The sequence below is a fragment of the Siphateles boraxobius genome, unplaced genomic scaffold, assembly GCF_051911475.1.
Source record: "Siphateles boraxobius isolate OS27281-9 unplaced genomic scaffold, OSU_SipBor_1 349, whole genome shotgun sequence".
In the NCBI taxonomy this organism is placed as follows: domain Eukaryota; kingdom Metazoa; phylum Chordata; class Actinopteri; order Cypriniformes; family Leuciscidae; genus Siphateles; species Siphateles boraxobius.
Window position 1 is genome coordinate 1 of NW_027508974.1, and position 22,500 is coordinate 22,500.

General features: G+C 38.0%; 1 protein-coding gene across 1 annotated transcript in view; it reads left to right on the forward strand.

The window, feature by feature from the left end:
* The first annotated feature begins 18,398 nt into the window (after positions 1 to 18,398).
* Positions 18,399 to 22,500, forward strand: part of LOC143702186 (syntaxin-18-like) — a 13,227-nt gene continuing 9,125 nt past the window's right edge. Inside the window, exons 1-3 of the mRNA XM_077195706.1 lie at positions 18,399 to 18,555; positions 19,128 to 19,205; positions 19,292 to 19,358. Coding sequence (XP_077051821.1) covers positions 18,420 to 18,555; positions 19,128 to 19,205; positions 19,292 to 19,358 — 281 coding nt within the window. The 5' untranslated portion in view covers positions 18,399 to 18,419. The remainder of the gene's footprint in view (positions 18,556 to 19,127; positions 19,206 to 19,291; positions 19,359 to 22,500) is intronic.

Consider the following 22,500-nt stretch of genomic DNA (forward strand, 5'->3'; position numbering starts at 1 on the left):
GAACACACAGTCATGATTAATCTCGAACACACAGTCATGATTAATCTCGAACACAGTCATGATTAATCTCGAACACAGTCATGATTAATCTCGAACACAGTCATGATTAATCTCGAGCACACAGTCATGATTAATCTCGAACACAGTCATGATTAATCTCGAACACAGTCATGATTAATCTCGAACACACAGTCATGATTAATCTCGAACACAGTCATGATTAATCTCGAACGCAGTCATGATTAATCTCGAACGCAGTCATGATTAATCTCGTACGGAGTCATGATTAATCTCGAACGCAGTCATGATTAATCTCGAACGCAGTCATGATTAATCTCGAACGCAGTCATGATTAATCTCGAACACAGTCATGATTAATCTCGAACACAGTCATGATTAATCTCGAACACAGTCATGATTAATCTCGAACACAGTCATGATTAATCTCGAACACACAGTCATGATTAATCTCGAACACACAGTCATGATTAATCTCGAACACAGTCATGATTAATCTCGAACACACAGTCATGATTAATCTTGAACACAGTCATGATTAATCTCGAACACACAGTCATGATTAATCTTGAACACAGTCATGATTAATCTCGAACACAGTCATGATTAATCTCGAACACAGTCATGATTAATCTCGAACACACAGTCATGATTAATCTCGAACACACAGTCATGATTAATCTCGAACACAGTCATGATTAATCTCGAACACACAGTCATGATTAATCTCGAACACACAGTCATGATTAATCTCGAACACAGTCATGATTAATCTCGAACACACAGTCATGATTAATCTCGAACACAGTCATGATTAATCTCGAACACAGTCATGATTAATCTCGAACACAGTCATGATTAATCTCGAACACAGTCATGATTAATCTCGAACACACAGTCATGATTAATCTCGAACACAGTCATGATTAATCTCGAACACACAGTCATGATTAATCTCGAACGCAGTCATGATTAATCTCGAACGCAGTCATGATTAATCTCGAACACACAGTCATGATTAATCTCGAACACACAGTCATGATTAATCTCGAACACAGTCATGATTAATCTCGAACACAGTCATGATTAATCTCGAACACACAGTCATGATTAATCTCGAACACACAGTCATGATTAATCTCGAACACAGTCATGATTAATCTCGAACACAGTCATGATTAATCTCGAACACACAGTCATGATTAATCTCGAACACAGTCATGATTAATCTCGAACACAGTCATGATTAATCTCGAACACAGTCATGATTAATCTCGAACACAGTCATGATTAATCTCGAACACAGTCATGATTAATCTCGAACGCAGTCATGATTAATCTCGAACGCAGTCATGATTAATCTCGAACACAGTCATGATTAATCTCGAACACACAGTCATGATTAATCTCGAACACGGTCATGATTAATCTCGAACACACGAACACAGTCATGATTAATCTCGAACACACAGTCATGATTAATCTCGAACACAGTCATGATTAATCTCGAACACAGTCATGATTAATCTCGAACACACAGTCATGATTAATCTCGAACACAGTCATGATTAATCTCGAACACAGTCATGATTAATCTCGAACACAGTCATGATTAATCTCGAACGCAGTCATGATTAACCTCGAACACAGTCATGATTAATCTCGAACACAGTCATGATTAATCTCGAACACAGTCATGATTAATCTCGAACACACGAACACAGTCATGATTAATCTCGAACACAGTCATGATAAATCTCGAACACAGTCATGATAAATCTCGAACGCAGTCATGATTAATCTCGAACGCAGTCATGATTAATCTCGAACGCAGTCATGATTAATCTCCAAACGCAGTCATGATTAATCTCCAAACGCAGTCATGATTAATCTCGAACTCAGTCATGATTAATCTCGAACACAGTCATGATTAATCTCGAACACAGTCATGATTAATCTCGAACACAGTCATGATTAATCTCGAACGCAGTCATGATTAATCTCGAACACAGTCATGATTAATCTCGAACACACAGTCATGATTAATCTCGAACACACAGTCATGATTAATCTCGAACACAGTCATGATTAATCTCGAACACACAGTCATGATTAATCTCGAACGCAGTCATGATTAATCTCGAACACACAGTCATGATTAATCTCGAACACACAGTCATGATTAATCTCGAACACAGTCATGATTAATCTCGAACGCAGTCATGATTAATCTCGAACACACAGTCATGATTAATCTCGAACACAGTCATGATTAATCTCGAACACAGTCATGATTAATCTCGAACACAGTCATGATTAATCTCGAACGCAGTCATGATTAATCTCGAACGCAGTCATGATTAATCTCGAACACAGTCATGATTAATCTCGAACACAGTCATGATTAATCTCGAACACAGTCATGATTAATCTCGAACACAGTCATGATTAATCTCAAACACAGTCATGATTAATCTCGAACACACAGTCATGATTAATCTCGAACACAGTCATGATTAATCTCGAACACACAGTCATGATTAATCTCGAACGCAGTCATGATTAATCTCGAACACAGTCATGATTAATCTCGAACACAGTCATGATTAATCTCGAACACACAGTCATGATTAATCTCGAACACAGTCATGATTAATCTCGAACACACAGTCATGATTAATCTCGAACACAGTCATGATTAATCTCGAACACAGTCATGATTAATCTCGAACACAGTCATGATTAATCTCGAACACAGTCATGATTAATCTCGAACACACAGTCATGATTAATCTCGAACACACAGTCATGATTAATCTCGAACACAGTCATGATTAATCTAGAACGCAGTCATGATTAATCTCGAACGCAGTCATGATTAATCTCGAACACAGTCATGATTAATCTCGAACACACAGTCATGATTAATCTCGAACACAGTCATGATTAATCTCGAACACAGTCATGATTAATCTCGAACACAGTCATGATTAATCTCGAACACAGTCATGATTAATCTCGAACACAGTCATGATTAATCTCGAACACACAGTCATGATTAATCTCGAACACAGTCATGATTAATCTCGAACACACAGTCATGATTAATCTAGAACACAGTCATGATTAATCTCGAACACACAGTCATGATTAATCTCGAACACAGTCATGATTAATCTCGAACACACAGTCATGATTAATCTCGAACACATTCATGATTAATCTCGAACACACAGTCATGATTAATCTCGAACACACAGTCATGATTAATCTCGAACACAGTCATGATTAATCTCGAACACACAGTCATGATTAATCTCGAACACACAGTCATGATTAATCTCGAACACAGTCATGATTAATCTCGAACACACAGTCATGATTAATCTCGAACACAGTCATGATTAATCTCGAACACAGTCATGATTAATCTCGAACACACAGTCATGATTAATCTCGAACACACAGTCATGATTAATCTCGAACACACAGTCATGATTAATCTCGAACACACAGTCATGATTAATCTCGAACACAGTCATGATTAATCTCGAACACACGAACACAGTCATGATTAATCTCGAACACACAGTCATGATTAATCTCGAACACACAGTCATGATTAATCTCGAACACACAGTCATGATTAATCTCGAACACAGTCATGATTAATCTCGAACACAGTCATGATTAATCTCGAACACACGAACACAGTCATGATTAATCTCGAACACACGAACACAGTCATGATTAATCTCGAACACACAGTCATGATTAATCTCGAACACACAGTCATGATTAATCTCGAACACACAGTCATGATTAATCTCGAACACAGTCATGATTAATCTCGAACGCAGTCATGATTAATCTCGAACACAGTCATGATTAATCTCGAACACACGAACACAGTCATGATTAATCTCGAACACACAGTCATGATTAATCTCGAACACACGAACACAGTCATGATTAATCTCGAACACACAGTCATGATTAATCTCGAACACCGTCATGATTAATCTCGAACACAGTCATGATTAATCTCGAACACACGAACACAGTCATGATTAATCTCGAACACACAGTCATGATTAATCTCGAACACACAGTCATGATTAATCTCGAACACAGTCATGATTAATCTCGAACACAGTCATGATTAATCTCGAACACACGAACACAGTCATGATTAATCTCGAACACACGAACACAGTCATGATTAATCTCGAACACAGTCATTATTAATCTCGAACACAGTCATGATTAATCTAGAACACAGTCATGATTAATCTCGAACACAGTCATGATTAATCTCGAACACACGAACACAGTCATGATTAATCTCGAACACACGAACACAGTCATGATTAATCTCGAACACACGAACACAGTCATGATTAATCTCGAACACACGAACGCAGTCATGATTAATCTCGAACACAGTCATTATTAATCTCGAACACAGTCATGATTAATCTAGAACACAGTCATGATTAATCTCGAACACAGTCATGATTAATCTCGAACACAGTCATGATTAATCTCGAACACACAGTCATGATTAATCTCGAACACAGTCATGATTAATCTCGAACACAGTCATGATTAATCTCGAACGCAGTCATGATTAATCTCGTACGGAGTCATGATTAATCTCGAACGCAGTCATGATTAATCTCGAACGCAGTCATGATTAATCTCGAACGCAGTCATGATTAATCTCGAACACAGTCATGATTAATCTCGAACACAGTCATGATTAATCTCGAACACAGTCATGATTAATCTCGAACACAGTCATGATTAATCTCGAACACAGTCATGATTAATCTCGAACACAGTCATGATTAATCTCGAACACACAGTCATGATTAATCTCGAACACACAGTCATGATTAATCTCGAACACAGTCATGATTAATCTCGAACACACAGTCATGATTAATCTCGAACACACAGTCATGATTAATCTCGAACACAGTCATGATTAATCTCGAACACACAGTCATGATTAATCTCGAACACAGTCATGATTAATCTCGAACACAGTCATGATTAATCTCGAACACAGTCATGATTAATCTCGAACACAGTCATGATTAATCTCGAACACACAGTCATGATTAATCTCGAACACAGTCATGATTAATCTCGAACACACAGTCATGATTAATCTCGAACACAGTCATGATTAATCTCGAACACAGTCATGATTAATCTCGAACACAGTCATGATTAATCTCGAACACAGTCATGATTAATCTCGAACACACAGTCATGATTAATCTCGAACACAGTCATGATTAATCTCGAACACAGTCATGATTAATCTCGAACACAGTCATGATTAATCTCGAACACAGTCATGATTAATCTCGAACACACAGTCATGATTAATCTCGAACACACAGTCATGATTAATCTCGAACACAGTCATGATTAATCTCGAACACACAGTCATGATTAATCTCGAACACAGTCATGATTAATCTCGAACACAGTCATGATTAATCTCGAACACAGTCATGATTAATCTCGAACACACAGTCATGATTAATCTCGAACACAGTCATGATTAATCTCGAACACAGTCATGATTAATCTCGAACACAGTCATGATTAATCTCGAACACAGTCATGATTAATCTCGAACACACAGTCATGATTAATCTCGAACACACAGTCATGATTAATCTCGAACACAGTCATGATTAATCTCGAACACACAGTCATGATTAATCTCGAACACACAGTCATGATTAATCTAGAACGCAGTCATGATTAATCTCGAACACACAGTCATGATTAATCTCGAACACAGTCATGATTAATCTCGAACACAGTCATGATTAATCTCGAACACAGTCATGATTAATCTCGAACACAGTCATGATTAATCTCGAACACACAGTCATGATTAATCTCGAACACAGTCATGATTAATCTCGAACACACAGTCATGATTAATCTCGAACGCAGTCATGATTAATCTCGAACACAGTCATGATTAATCTCGAACACAGTCATGATTAATCTCGAACACACAGTCATGATTAATCTCGAACACAGTCATGATTAATCTCGAACACACAGTCATGATTAATCTCGAACACAGTCATGATTAATCTCGAACACAGTCATGATTAATCTCGAACACAGTCATGATTAATCTCGAACACAGTCATGATTAATCTCGAACACACAGTCATGATTAATCTCGAACACACAGTCATGATTAATCTCGAACACAGTCATGATTAATCTAGAACGCAGTCATGATTAATCTCGAACGCAGTCATGATTAATCTCGAACACAGTCATGATTAATCTCGAACACACAGTCATGATTAATCTCGAACACAGTCATGATTAATCTCGAACACAGTCATGATTAATCTCGAACACAGTCATGATTAATCTCGAACACAGTCATGATTAATCTCGAACACACAGTCATGATTAATCTCGAACACAGTCATGATTAATCTCGAACACACAGTCATGATTAATCTAGAACACAGTCATGATTAATCTCGAACACACAGTCATGATTAATCTCGAACACAGTCATGATTAATCTCGAACACACAGTCATGATTAATCTCGAACACATTCATGATTAATCTCGAACACACAGTCATGATTAATCTCGAACACACAGTCATGATTAATCTCGAACACAGTCATGATTAATCTCGAACACACAGTCATGATTAATCTCGAACACACAGTCATGATTAATCTCGAACACAGTCATGATTAATCTCGAACACACAGTCATGATTAATCTCGAACACAGTCATGATTAATCTCGAACACAGTCATGATTAATCTCGAACACACAGTCATGATTAATCTCGAACACACAGTCATGATTAATCTCGAACACACATACATGATTAATCTCGAACACACAGTCATGATTAATCTCGAACACAGTCATGATTAATCTCGAACACACGAACACAGTCATGATTAATCTCGAACACACAGTCATGATTAATCTCGAACACACAGTCATGATTAATCTCGAACACACAGTCATGATTAATCTCGAACACAGTCATGATTAATCTCGAACACAGTCATGATTAATCTCGAACACACGAACACAGTCATGATTAATCTCGAACACACGAACACAGTCATGATTAATCTCGAACACACAGTCATGATTAATCTCGAACACACAGTCATGATTAATCTCGAACACACAGTCATGATTAATCTCGAACACAGTCATGATTAATCTCGAACACACAGTCATGATTAATCTCGAACACAGTCATGATTAATCTCGAACACAGTCATGATTAATCTCGAACACAGTCATGATTAATCTCGAACACAGTCATGATTAATCTCGAACACAGTCATGATTAATCTCGAACACAGTCATGATTAATCTCGAACGCAGTCATGATTAATCTCGAACGCAGTCATGATTAATCTCGAACACACAGTCATGATTAATCTCGAACACACAGTCATGATTAATCTCGAACACACGAACACAGTCATGATTAATCTCGAACACACAGTCATGATTAATCTCGAACACAGTCATGATTAATCTCGAACACAGTCATGATTAATCTCGAACACACAGTCATGATTAATCTCGAACACAGTCATGATTAATCTCGAACACAGTCATGATTAATCTCGAACACAGTCATGATTAATCTCGAACGCAGTCATGATTAACCTCGAACACAGTCATGATTAATCTCGAACACAGTCATGATTAATCTCGAACACAGTCATGATTAATCTCGAACACACGAACACAGTCATGATTAATCTCGAACACAGTCATGATAAATCTCGAACACAGTCATGATAAATCTCGAACGCAGTCATGATTAATCTCGAACGCAGTCATGATTAATCTCGAACGCAGTCATGATTAATCTCCAAACGCAGTCATGATTAATCTCGAACTCAGTCATGATTAATCTCGAACACACAGTCATGATTAATCTCGAACACGGTCATGATTAATCTCGAACACACGAACACAGTCATGATTAATCTCGAACACACAGTCATGATTAATCTCGAACACAGTCATGATTAATCTCGAACACAGTCATGATTAATCTCGAACACACAGTCATGATTAATCTCGAACACAGTCATGATTAATCTCGAACACAGTCATGATTAATCTCGAACACAGTCATGATTAATCTCGAACGCAGTCATGATTAACCTCGAACACAGTCATGATTAATCTCGAACACAGTCATGATTAATCTCGAACACAGTCATGATTAATCTCGAACACACGAACACAGTCATGATTAATCTCGAACACAGTCATGATAAATCTCGAACACAGTCATGATAAATCTCGAACGCAGTCATGATTAATCTCGAACGCAGTCATGATTAATCTCGAACGCAGTCATGATTAATCTCCAAACGCAGTCATGATTAATCTCGAACTCAGTCATGATTAATCTCGAACACAGTCATGATTAATCTCGAACACAGTCATGATTAATCTCGAACACAGTCATGATTAATCTCGAACGCAGTCATGATTAATCTCGAACACAGTCATGATTAATCTCGAACACACAGTCATGATTAATCTCGAACACAGTCATGATTAATCTCGAACACAGTCATGATTAATCTCGAACACACAGTCATGATTAATCTCGAACGCAGTCATGATTAATCTCGAACACACAGTCATGATTAATCTCGAACACACAGTCATGATTAATCTCGAACACAGTCATGATTAATCTCGAACGCAGTCATGATTAATCTCGAACACACAGTCATGATTAATCTCGAACACAGTCATGATTAATCTCGAACACAGTCATGATTAATCTCGAACACAGTCATGATTAATCTCGAACACAGTCATGATTAATCTCGAACGCAGTCATGATTAATCTCGAACACAGTCATGATTAATCTCGAACACAGTCATGATTAATCTCGAACACAGTCATGATTAATCTCGAACACAGTCATGATTAATCTCGAACACAGTCATGATTAATCTCGAACACACAGTCATGATTAATCTCGAACACAGTCATGATTAATCTCGAACACACAGTCATGATTAATCTCGAACGCAGTCATGATTAATCTCGAACACAGTCATGATTAATCTCGAACACAGTCATGATTAATCTCGAACACACAGTCATGATTAATCTCGAACACAGTCATGATTAATCTCGAACACACAGTCATGATTAATCTCGAACACAGTCATGATTAATCTCGAACACAGTCATGATTAATCTCGAACACAGTCATGATTAATCTCGAACACAGTCATGATTAATCTCGAACACACAGTCATGATTAATCTCGAACACACAGTCATGATTAATCTCGAACACAGTCATGATTAATCTAGAACGCAGTCATGATTAATCTCGAACGCAGTCATGATTAATCTCGAACACAGTCATGATTAATCTCGAACACACAGTCATGATTAATCTCGAACACAGTCATGATTAATCTCGAACACAGTCATGATTAATCTCGAACACAGTCATGATTAATCTCGAACACAGTCATGATTAATCTCGAACACAGTCATGATTAATCTCGAACACACAGTCATGATTAATCTCGAACACAGTCATGATTAATCTCGAACACACAGTCATGATTAATCTAGAACACAGTCATGATTAATCTCGAACACACAGTCATGATTAATCTCGAACACAGTCATGATTAATCTCGAACACACAGTCATGATTAATCTCGAACACATTCATGATTAATCTCGAACACACAGTCATGATTAATCTCGAACACACAGTCATGATTAATCTCGAACACAGTCATGATTAATCTCGAACACACAGTCATGATTAATCTCGAACACACAGTCATGATTAATCTCGAACACAGTCATGATTAATCTCGAACACACAGTCATGATTAATCTCGAACACAGTCATGATTAATCTCGAACACAGTCATGATTAATCTCGAACACACAGTCATGATTAATCTCGAACACACAGTCATGATTAATCTCGAACACACAGTCATGATTAATCTCGAACACACAGTCATGATTAATCTCGAACACAGTCATGATTAATCTCGAACACACGAACACAGTCATGATTAATCTCGAACACACAGTCATGATTAATCTCGAACACACAGTCATGATTAATCTCGAACACACAGTCATGATTAATCTCGAACACAGTCATGATTAATCTCGAACACAGTCATGATTAATCTCGAACACACGAACACAGTCATGATTAATCTCGAACACACGAACACAGTCATGATTAATCTCGAACACACAGTCATGATTAATCTCGAACACACAGTCATGATTAATCTCGAACACACAGTCATGATTAATCTCGAACACAGTCATGATTAATCTCGAACGCAGTCATGATTAATCTCGAACACAGTCATGATTAATCTCGAACACACGAACACAGTCATGATTAATCTCGAACACACAGTCATGATTAATCTCGAACACACGAACACAGTCATGATTAATCTCGAACACACAGTCATGATTAATCTCGAACACCGTCATGATTAATCTCGAACACAGTCATGATTAATCTCGAACACACGAACACAGTCATGATTAATCTCGAACACACAGTCATGATTAATCTCGAACACACAGTCATGATTAATCTCGAACACAGTCATGATTAATCTCGAACACAGTCATGATTAATCTCGAACACACGAACACAGTCATGATTAATCTCGAACACACGAACACAGTCATGATTAATCTCGAACACAGTCATTATTAATCTCGAACACAGTCATGATTAATCTAGAACACAGTCATGATTAATCTCGAACACAGTCATGATTAATCTCGAACACACGAACACAGTCATGATTAATCTCGAACACACGAACACAGTCATGATTAATCTCGAACACACGAACACAGTCATGATTAATCTCGAACACACGAACGCAGTCATGATTAATCTCGAACACAGTCATTATTAATCTCGAACACAGTCATGATTAATCTAGAACACAGTCATGATTAATCTCGAACACAGTCATGATTAATCTCGAACACAGTCATGATTAATCTCGAACACACAGTCATGATTAATCTCGAACACAGTCATGATTAATCTCGAACGCAGTCATGATTAATCTCGTACGGAGTCATGATTAATCTCGAACGCAGTCATGATTAATCTCGAACGCAGTCATGATTAATCTCGAACGCAGTCATGATTAATCTCGAACACAGTCATGATTAATCTCGAACACAGTCATGATTAATCTCGAACACAGTCATGATTAATCTCGAACACAGTCATGATTAATCTCGAACACAGTCATGATTAATCTCGAACACAGTCATGATTAATCTCGAACACACAGTCATGATTAATCTCGAACACACAGTCATGATTAATCTCGAACACAGTCATGATTAATCTCGAACACACAGTCATGATTAATCTCGAACACACAGTCATGATTAATCTCGAACACAGTCATGATTAATCTCGAACACACAGTCATGATTAATCTCGAACACAGTCATGATTAATCTCGAACACAGTCATGATTAATCTCGAACACAGTCATGATTAATCTCGAACACAGTCATGATTAATCTCGAACACACAGTCATGATTAATCTCGAACACAGTCATGATTAATCTCGAACACACAGTCATGATTAATCTCGAACACAGTCATGATTAATCTCGAACACAGTCATGATTAATCTCGAACACAGTCATGATTAATCTCGAACACAGTCATGATTAATCTCGAACACACAGTCATGATTAATCTCGAACACAGTCATGATTAATCTCGAACACAGTCATGATTAATCTCGAACACAGTCATGATTAATCTCGAACACAGTCATGATTAATCTCGAACACACAGTCATGATTAATCTCGAACGCAGTCATGATTAATCTAGAACGCAGTCATGATTAATCTCGAACGCAGTCATGATTAATCTCGAACACAGTCATGATTAATCTCGAACACAGTCATGATTAATCTCGAACACAGTCATGATTAATCTCGAACACAGTCATGATTAATCTCGAACACACAGTCATGATTAATCTCGAACACAGTCATGATTAATCTCGAACACACAGTCATGATTAATCTCGAACGCAGTCATGATTAATCTCGAACGCAGTCATGATTAATCTCGAACACAGTCATGATTAATCTCGAACACACAGTCATGATTAATCTCGAACACAGTCATGATTAATCTCGAACACACAGTCATGATTAATCTCGAACACAGTCATGATTAATCTCGAACACACAGTCATGATTAATCTCGAACACAGTCATGATTAATCTCGAACACAGTCATGATTAATCTCGAACACAGTCATGATTAATCTCGAACACAGTCATGATTAATCTCGAACACACAGTCATGATTAATCTCGAACACACAGTCATGATTAATCTCGAACACAGTCATGATTAATCTAGAACGCAGTCATGATTAATCTCGAACGCAGTCATGATTAATCTCGAACGCAGTCATGATTAATCTCGAACACACAGTCATGATTAATCTCGAACACAGTCATGATTAATCTCGAACACAGTCATGATTAATCTCGAACACAGTCATGATTAATCTCGAACACAGTCATGATTAATCTCGAACACACAGTCATGATTAATCTCGAACACAGTCATGATTAATCTCGAACACACAGTCATGATTAATCTAGAACACAGTCATGATTAATCTCGAACACACAGTCATGATTAATCTCGAACACAGTCATGATTAATCTCGAACACACAGTCATGATTAATCTCGAACACATTCATGATTAATCTCGAACACACAGTCATGATTAATCTCGAACACACAGTGATGATTAATCTCGAACACAGTCATGATTAATCTCGAACACACAGTCATGATTAATCTCGAACACACAGTCATGATTAATCTCGAACACAGTCATGATTAATCTCGAACACACAGTCATGATTAATCTCGAACACAGTCATGATTAATCTCGAACACAGTCATGATTAATCTCGAACACACAGTCATGATTAATCTCGAACACACAGTCATGATTAATCTCGAACACACATACATGATTAATCTCGAACACACAGTCATGATTAATCTCGAACACAGTCATGATTAATCTCGAACACACGAACACAGTCATGATTAATCTCGAACACACAGTCATGATTAATCTCGAACACACAGTCATGATTAATCTCGAACACACAGTCATGATTAATCTCGAACACAGTCATGATTAATCTCGAACACAGTCATGATTAATCTCGAACACACGAACACAGTCATGATTAATCTCGAACACACGAACACAGTCATGATTAATCTCGAACACACAGTCATGATTAATCTCGAACACACAGTCATGATTAATCTCGAACACAGTCATGATTAATCTCGAACGCAGTCATGATTAATCTCGAACACAGTCATGATTAATCTCGAACACACGAACACAGTCATGATTAATCTCGAACACACAGTCATGATTAATCTCGAACACACGAACACAGTCATGATTAATCTCGAACACACAGTCATGATTAATCTCGAACACCGTCATGATTAATCTCGAACACACAGTCATGATTAATCTCGAACACAGTCATGATTAATCTCGAACACACGAACACAGTCATGATTAATCTCGAACACACAGTCATGATTAATCTCGAACACACAGTCATGATTAATCTCGAACACAGTCATGATTAATCTCGAACACAGTCATGATTAATCTCGAACACACGAACACAGTCATGATTAATCTCGAACACACAGTCATGATTAATCTCGAACACAGTCATTATTAATCTCGAACACAGTCATGATTAATCTAGAACACAGTCATGATTAATCTCGAACACAGTCATGATTAATCTCGAACACACGAACACAGTCATGATTAATCTCGAACACACGAACACAGTCATGATTAATCTCGAACACACGAACACAGTCATGATTAATCTCGAACACACGAACGCAGTCATGATTAATCTCGAACACAGTCATTATTAATCTCGAACACAGTCATGATTAATCTAGAACACAGTCATGATTAATCTCGAACACAGTCATGATTAATCTCGAACACAGTCATGATTAATCTCGAACACACAGTCATGATTAATCTCGAACACAGTCATGATTAATCTCGAACACAGTCATGATTAATCTCGAACGCAGTCATGATTAATCTCGTACGGAGTCATGATTAATCTCGAACGCAGTCATGATTAATCTCGAACGCAGTCATGATTAATCTCGAACGCAGTCATGATTAATCTCGAACGCAGTCATGATTAATCTCGAACGCAGTCATGATTAATCTCGAACACAGTCATGATTAATCTTGAACACAGTCATGATTAATCTCGAACACAGTCATGATTAATCTCGAACACAGTCATGATTAATCTCGAACACACAGTCATGATTAATCTCGAACACACAGTCATGATTAATCTCGAACACAGTCATGATTAATCTCGAACACACAGTCATGATTAATCTCGAACACACAGTCATGATTAATCTCGAACACAGTCATGATTAATCTCGAACACACAGTCATGATTAATCTCGAACACAGTCATGATTAATCTCGAACACAGTCATGATTAATCTCGAACACAGTCATGATTAATCTCGAACACAGTCATGATTAATCTCGAACACACAGTCATGATTAATCTCGAACACAGTCATGATTAATCTCGAACACACAGTCATGATTAATCTCGAACACAGTCATGATTAATCTCGAACACAGTCATGATTAATCTCGAACACAGTCATGATTAATCTCGAACACACAGTCATGATTAATCTCGAACACACAGTCATGATTAATCTCGAACGCAGTCATGATTAATCTAGAACGCAGTCATGATTAATCTCGAACACACAGTCATGATTAATCTCGAACACAGTCATGATTAATCTCGAACACAGTCATGATTAATCTCGAACACAGTCATGATTAATCTCGAACACAGTCATGATTAATCTCGAACACACAGTCATGATTAATCTCGAACACAGTCATGATTAATCTCGAACACACAGTCATGATTAATCTAGAACACAGTCATGATTAATCTCGAACACAGTCATGATTAATCTCGAACACACAGTCATGATTAATCTCGAACACAGTCATGATTAATCTCGAACACACAGTCATGATTAATCTCGAACACAGTCATGATTAATCTCGAACACAGTCATGATTAATCTCGAACACACAGTCATGATTAATCTAGAACACAGTCATGATTAATCTCGAACACACAGTCATGATTAATCTCGAACGCAGTCATGATTAATCTCGAACACAGTCATGATTAATCTCGAACACAGTCATGATTAATCTCGAACACACAGTCATGATTAATCTCGAACACAGTCATGATTAATCTCGAACACAGTCATGATTAATCTCGAACACAGTCATGATTAATCTCGAACACAGTCATGATTAATCTCGAACACACAGTCATGATTAATCTCGAACACACAGTCATGATTAATCTCGAACGCAGTCATGATTAATCTCGAACACAGTCATGATTAATCTCGAACACACAGTCATGATTAATCTCGAACACAGTCATGATTAATCTCGAACACAGTCATGATTAATCTCGAACACAGTCATGATTAATCTCGAACACAGTCATGATTAATCTCGAACACACAGTCATGATTAATCTCGAACACAGTCATGATTAATCTCGAACACACAGTCATGATTAATCTAGAACACAGTCATGATTAATCTCGAACACAGTCATGATTAATCTCGAACACACAGTCATGATTAATCTCGAACACAGTCATGATTAATCTCGAACACACAGTCATGATTAATCTCGAACACATTCATGATTAATCTCGAACACACAGTCATGATTAATCTCGAACACACAGTCATGATTAATCTCGAACACAGTCATGATTAATCTCGAACACACAGTCATGATTAATCTCGAACACACAGTCATGATTAATCTCGAACACAGTCATGATTAATCTCGAACACACAGTCATGATTAATCTCGAACACAGTCATGATTAATCTCGAACACAGTCATGATTAATCTCGAACACAGTCATGATTAATCTCGAACACACAGTCATGATTAATCTCGAACACACAGTCATGATTAATCTCGAACACAGTCATGATTAATCTCGAACACACAGTCATGATTAATCTCGAACACAGTCATGATTAATCTCGAACACACAGTCATGATTAATCTCGAACACAGTCATGATTAATCTCGAACACAGTCATGATTAATCTCGAACACACAGTCATGATTAATCTCGAACACATTCATGATTAATCTCGAACACACAGTCATGATTTATCTCGAACACACAGTCATGATTAATCTCGAACACAGTCATGATTAATCTCGAACACAGTCATGATTAATCTCGAACACACAGTCATGATTAATCTCGAACACATTCATGATTAATCTCGAACACATTCATGATTAATCTCGAACACACAGTCATGATTAATCTCGAACACAGTCATGATTAATCTCGAACGCAGTCATGATTAATCTCGAACACACAATCATGATTAATCTCGAACACAGTCAGGATTAATCTCGAACACAGTCATGATTAATCTCGAACGCAGTCATGATTAATCTCGAACGCAGTCATGATTAATCTCGAACGCAGTCATGATTAATCTCGAACGCAGTCATGATTAATCTCGAACGCAGTCATGATTAATCTCGAACGCAGTCATGATTAATCTCGAACACACAGTCATGATTAATCTCGAACACACAGTCATGATAATCTCGAACACAGTCATGATAATCTCGAACACACAGTCATGATTAATCTCGAACACAGTCATGATTAATCTCGAACACAGTCATGATTAATCTCGAACACAGTCATGATAATCTCGAACACAGTCATGATAATCTCGAACACAGTCATGATAATCTCGAACACAGTCATGATTAATCTCGAACACAGTCATGATTAATCTCGAACACACAGTCATGATTAATCTCGAACACAGTCATGATTGATCTCGAACACACAGTCATGATTGATCTCGAACACAGTCATGATAATCTCGAACACAGTCATGATAATCTCGAACACACAGTCATGATTAATCTCGAACACACAGTCATGATTAATCTCGAACACAGTCATGATAATCTCGAACACAGTCATGATAATCTCGAACACAGTCATGATTAATCTCGAACACAGTCATGATTGATCTCGAACACAGTCATGATTGATCTCGAACACACAGTCATGATTAATCTCGAACACAGTCATGATAATCTCGAACACAGTCATGATTAATCTCGAACACAGTCATGATTAATCTCGAACACAGTCATGATTAATCTCGAACACACAGTCATGATTAATCTCGAACACAGTCATGATTAATCTCGAACACACAGTCATGATTAATCTCGAACACAGTCATGATTAATCTCGAACACAGTCATGATTAATCTTGAACACACAGTCATGATTAATCTCGAACACACAGTCATGATTAATCTCGAACACACAGTCATGATTAATCTCGGTTTCGGGATGAACTGAATAATTACAGGTTTTACTGTGTAATTGAAAGCCATCGTTTTAAACATTTAATAGGCTTTAAAAAACAAAACAAAACTAAATGAGACATTAATTATAATAGATTTATGTGAAGATTGTTTTAAGCTAATCTAAATTAAATGTTTTAACTTTGTCATTAAATTTAAAATTATGGCTTTTAATTATAATGTAATGTTGAATGGCTATAATTACTAATTTTATGCCATTAACCTCTTAAAAAATATTTTAAATAAACTGTTTTTCTACATTAATTTGGAGTTTCAATGTGAAACATGTTTTACAATATAATATAAATAATTGTTGGATGTGATTAATTATAGAACAATGTGTGATTAAAATACATTTATATGTGATATGAATTAAAAGCATAACTAAACTTTTACCAAAACATCCCTCAATCAGCACTTTTACCGTTTTTATGACGGAATGTGTGTTAATGATGCGTGACGTTTTTCGTAATTTAGTGTTTCTATAAAAAAATAACAATACTACTAAATATGAATAATATGTGTGTTTCTGTGCGTGTGTGTGTGTGCGTGCGTGTGTTTGTGCGCATGTGCGTGCGTGTGTGTTTGTGCACGTGTGTGTGTGTGTGTGTGTCGGGCGTGTGTGTGTTTGTGCGCATGTGCGTGTGTGTGTTTGCGCGCATGTGCGTGCGTGCGTGCGTGTGTGTGTGTGTGTTTATGTATGTGTGTGTGTGTGTATGTGTGCGCGTGTCTGCAGTGTGTTGTGTTCAGATGTGTCTCGGATGACAGACGCCGAGAGAGATCAGATTGATCAGGATGCTCAGATCTTCATGAGATCTTGTGCTGACGCCATCGGACAACTGCGGTCTGAGAGTACGAGTATTGCTTTGTTATTTATGATTATAGAGATGATTTCTACAGAGGCATACATGTCTAAAAGTGGCATTTATAATGTTACAAACAACTATATTTCAAATAAATTCTGCTCTTTTGAACTTTCTATTCATCAAAGAATCCTGAAAAAAATCAAATGTATCTGTTTCCACAAAAATATGAATATGTTTTCAACACTGATAATAATCATAAATGTTTCTTGAGCATCAAATCATCATATTATAGTGATTTCTGAAGGATCATGTGACACTGAAGACTGGAGTAATGATAGTGAAAATTCAGCTTTGATCACAGGAATAATTTACACTTTAACATATATTCACACAGAAAACAGATATTTTAAAGGGTAATAATATTTCACTTTTTTTAAATGTATTTTTGATCAAATTTGGCGAGCAGAAGAGACTCTTTTAGAAACATTAAAAATTCTTAATTCCAAACGTCTGACGATATTTGTATATGTGTTCAAAATGAAGATAAATGATCTTGGACATTTTATGGTGTCCAAATGTCAGTGTATAATGATAGTGTGTGTGTGAATGTTTTTTCAGTGAACAAACAGCAGGTCTCAGCACAGGTGAAGGATCATCGTGCAGCAGTGCTGGATCTGATAGAGGGGTATCTCAAAGGTACAGACACACACATACAGTAGAAATTCACACACACACACACACACACACCCACACCGGCTCATATTGTGTGTGTGTGTGTGCAGGTGTGTGTAAACTGTATTCTGAACAGAGAGCTGTACGTGTGAAGAGAGTCGTGGACAAAAAGAGACTGTAAGTCCAAGAAACACACATAAATAAATACATAAACATCATCATCACTTCCTCATTAAAGATGTATTTCATTCTAGTCTTGATCTAATGAATGTCTTTTTACACACATTTAAAGATGTATCACGTTAGTTTTTAATTTATATATTTTAGTAATATTAATCAATTTACAAAAATGCCTTAAATGTTTTGTTTGTTCATGATGTTCCTTTATATGCAAATTTATTGCATGTTAATAATGCAATCATGCTAATACATGAATAGATTATTCTGAGAGAGTGAGTGAGAGAGTGTTTGAGAGAGAGTGAGTGTGTGAGAGTGTGTCAGAGTGTTTGAGAGAGAGTGAGTGTGTGAGAGTGTGTCAGAGTGTTTGAGAGAGAGTGAGTGTTTGAGAGAGAGTGAGTGTTTGAGAGAGTGAGTGTTTGAGAGAGTGAGTGTTTGAGAGAGTGAGTGTTTGAGAGAGCGAGTGAGTGTTTGAGAGAGTGAGTGTTTGAGAGAGTGAGTGTTTGAGAGTGAGTGTTTGAGAGAGTGAGTGTTTGAGAGAGTGAGTGTTTGAGAGAGTTAGAGTTTGAGAGAGTGAGTGTTTGAGAGAGTGAGTGTTTGAGAGAGTGAGTGTTTGAGAGAGTGAGTGTTTGAGAGAGTGAGTGTTTGAGAGAGTGAGTGTTTGAGAGAGAGTGTGTGAGAGTGTGTGTTTGAGAGAGCGAGTGTTTGAGAGAGCGAGTGTTTGAGAAAGTGAGTGTTTGAGAGAGTGAGTGTTTGAGAGAGTGAGTGTTTGAGAGAGTGAGTGTTTGAGAGAGTGAGTGTTTGAGAGAGAGTGAGTGTTTGAGAGAGAGTGAGTGTTTGAGAGAGTGAGTGTTTGAGAGAGTGAGTGTTTGAGAGAGTGAGTGTTTGAGAGAGTGAGTGTTTGAGAGAGTGAGTGTTTGAGAGAGAGTGAGTGTTTGAGAGAGAGTGAGTGTTTGAGAGAGAGTGAGTGTTTGAGAGAGTGAGTGTTTGAGAGAGTGAGTGTTTAAGAGTGAGTGTTAAAGAGTGAGTGTTTGAGAGAGTGAGTGTTTGAGAGAGTGAGTGTTTGAGAGAGTGAGTGTTTGAGAGAGTGAGTGTTTGAGAGAGAGTGAGTGAGTGTTTGAGAGAGAGTGAGTGAGTGTTTGAGAGAGTGAGTGTTTGAGAGAGTGAGTGTTTGAGAGAGTGAGTGTTTGAGAGAGTGAGTGTTTGAGAGAGTGTTTGAGAGAGTGAGTGTTTGAGAGAGTGAGTGTTGGAGAGAGTGGGTGTGTGAGTGTGTGTTTGAGAGAGTGAGTGTTTAAGAGTGAGTGTTTAAGAGTGAGTGTTAAAGAGTGAGTGTTTGAGAGAGAGTGAGTGTTTGAGAGAGTGAGTGTTTGAGAGAGAGTGAGTGAGTGTTTGAGAGAGTGAGTGTTTGAGAGAGAGAGTGAGTGAGTGAGAGAGTGAGTGAGTGAGTGAGAGAGTGAGTGTTTGAGAGAGTGAGTGTTTGAGAGAGAGTGAGTGAGTGTGAGAGTGAGTGTTTGAGAGAGAGTGCGTGTTTGAGAGAGAGTGCGTGTTTGAGAGAGTGAGTGAGTGTTTGAGAGATTGAGTGAGTGTTTGAGAGAGTGAGTGTTTGAGAGAGTGAGTGTTTGAGAGAGTGAGTGTTTGAGAGAGTGAGTGGTTGAGAGAGTGAGTGTTTGAGAGAGTGAGTGTTTGAGAGAGTGAGTGTTTGAGAGTGTGTTGTGAGTGTTTGAGAGAGTGAGTGTGTGAGAGTGTGTGTTTGAGAGAGTGAGTGTTTGAGAGAGTGAGTGTTTGAGAGAGTGAGTGTTTGAGAGAGTGAGTGTTTGAGAGGGTGAGTGTTTGAGAGAGTGATTGTTTGAGAGAGTGAGTGTGTGAGAGTGTGTGTTTGAGAGAGTGTGTGTTTGAGAGTGACTGTTTGAGAGTGACTGTTTGAGAGTGACTGTTTGAGAGTGAGTTTTGAGAGTGAGTGTTTGAGAGTGAGTGTTTGAGAGTGAGTGTTTGAGAGAGAGTGAGTGTTTGAGAGAGAGTGAGTGAGTGTTTGAGAGAGAGTGAGTGAGTGTTTGAGAGAGTGAGTGTTTGAGAGAGAGAGTGAGTGAGTGAGTGAGTGAGTGAGTGAGTGAGAGAGTGAGAGAGTGAGAGAGTGAGAGAGTGAGAGAGTGAGAGAGTGAGTGAGTGAGAGAGTGAGTGAGTGAGAGAGTGAGTGTTTGAGAGAGTGAGTGTTTGAGAGAGTGAGTGTTTGAGAGAGTGAGTGTTAGAGTGTGTGTTTGAGAGAGGCTGAGTGTTTGAGAGAGAGTGAGTGAGTGTTTGAGAGAGTGAGTGTTTGAGAGAGTGAGTGTGTGAGAGTGTGTGTTTGAGAGAGAGTGAGTGTTTAAAAGAGAGTGAGTGTTTGAGAGAGAGTGAGTGAGTGTTTGAGAGAGTGAGTGTTTGAGAGAGAGTGAGTGAGTGTTTGAGAGAGTGAGTGTTTGAGAGAGTGTGTGTTTGAGAGAGCGAGTGTTTGAGAGAGTGAGTGTTTGAGAAAGTGAGTGTTTGAGAGAGTGAGTGTTTGAGAGAGAGTGAGTGTTTGAGAGAGAGTGAGTGTTTGAGAGAGAGTGAGTGTTTGAGAGAGTGAGTGTTTGAGAGAGTGAGTGTTTGAGAGAGTGAGTGTTTGAGAGAGTGAGTGTTTGAGAGAGTGAGTGTGTGAGTTTGAGAGAGTGAGTGTTTGAGAGAGTGAGTGTTTGAGAGAGTGAGTGTTTGAGAGAGTGAGTGTTTGAGAGAGTGAGTGTTTGAGAGAGTGAGTGTTTGAGAGAGTGAGTGTTTGAGAGAGTGAGGGTTTGAGAGAGTGAGTGTTTGAGAGAGTGAGTGTTTGAGAGAGTGAGTGTTCGAGAGAGTGAGTGTTCGAGAGAGTGAGTGTTCGAGAGAGTGAGTGTTCGAGAGAGTGAGTGTTCGAGAGAGTGAGTGTTCGAGAGAGTGAGTGTTCGAGAGAGTGAGTGTTCGAGAGAGTGAGTGTTCGAGAGAGTGAGTGTTCGAGAGAGTGAGTGTTCGAGAGAGTGAGTGTTCGAGAGAGTGAGTGTTCGAGAGAGTGAGTGTTCGAGAGAGTGAGTGTTCGAGAGAGTGAGTGTTCGAGAGAGTGAGTGTTTGAGAGAGTGAGTGTTTGAGAGAGTGAGTGTTTGAG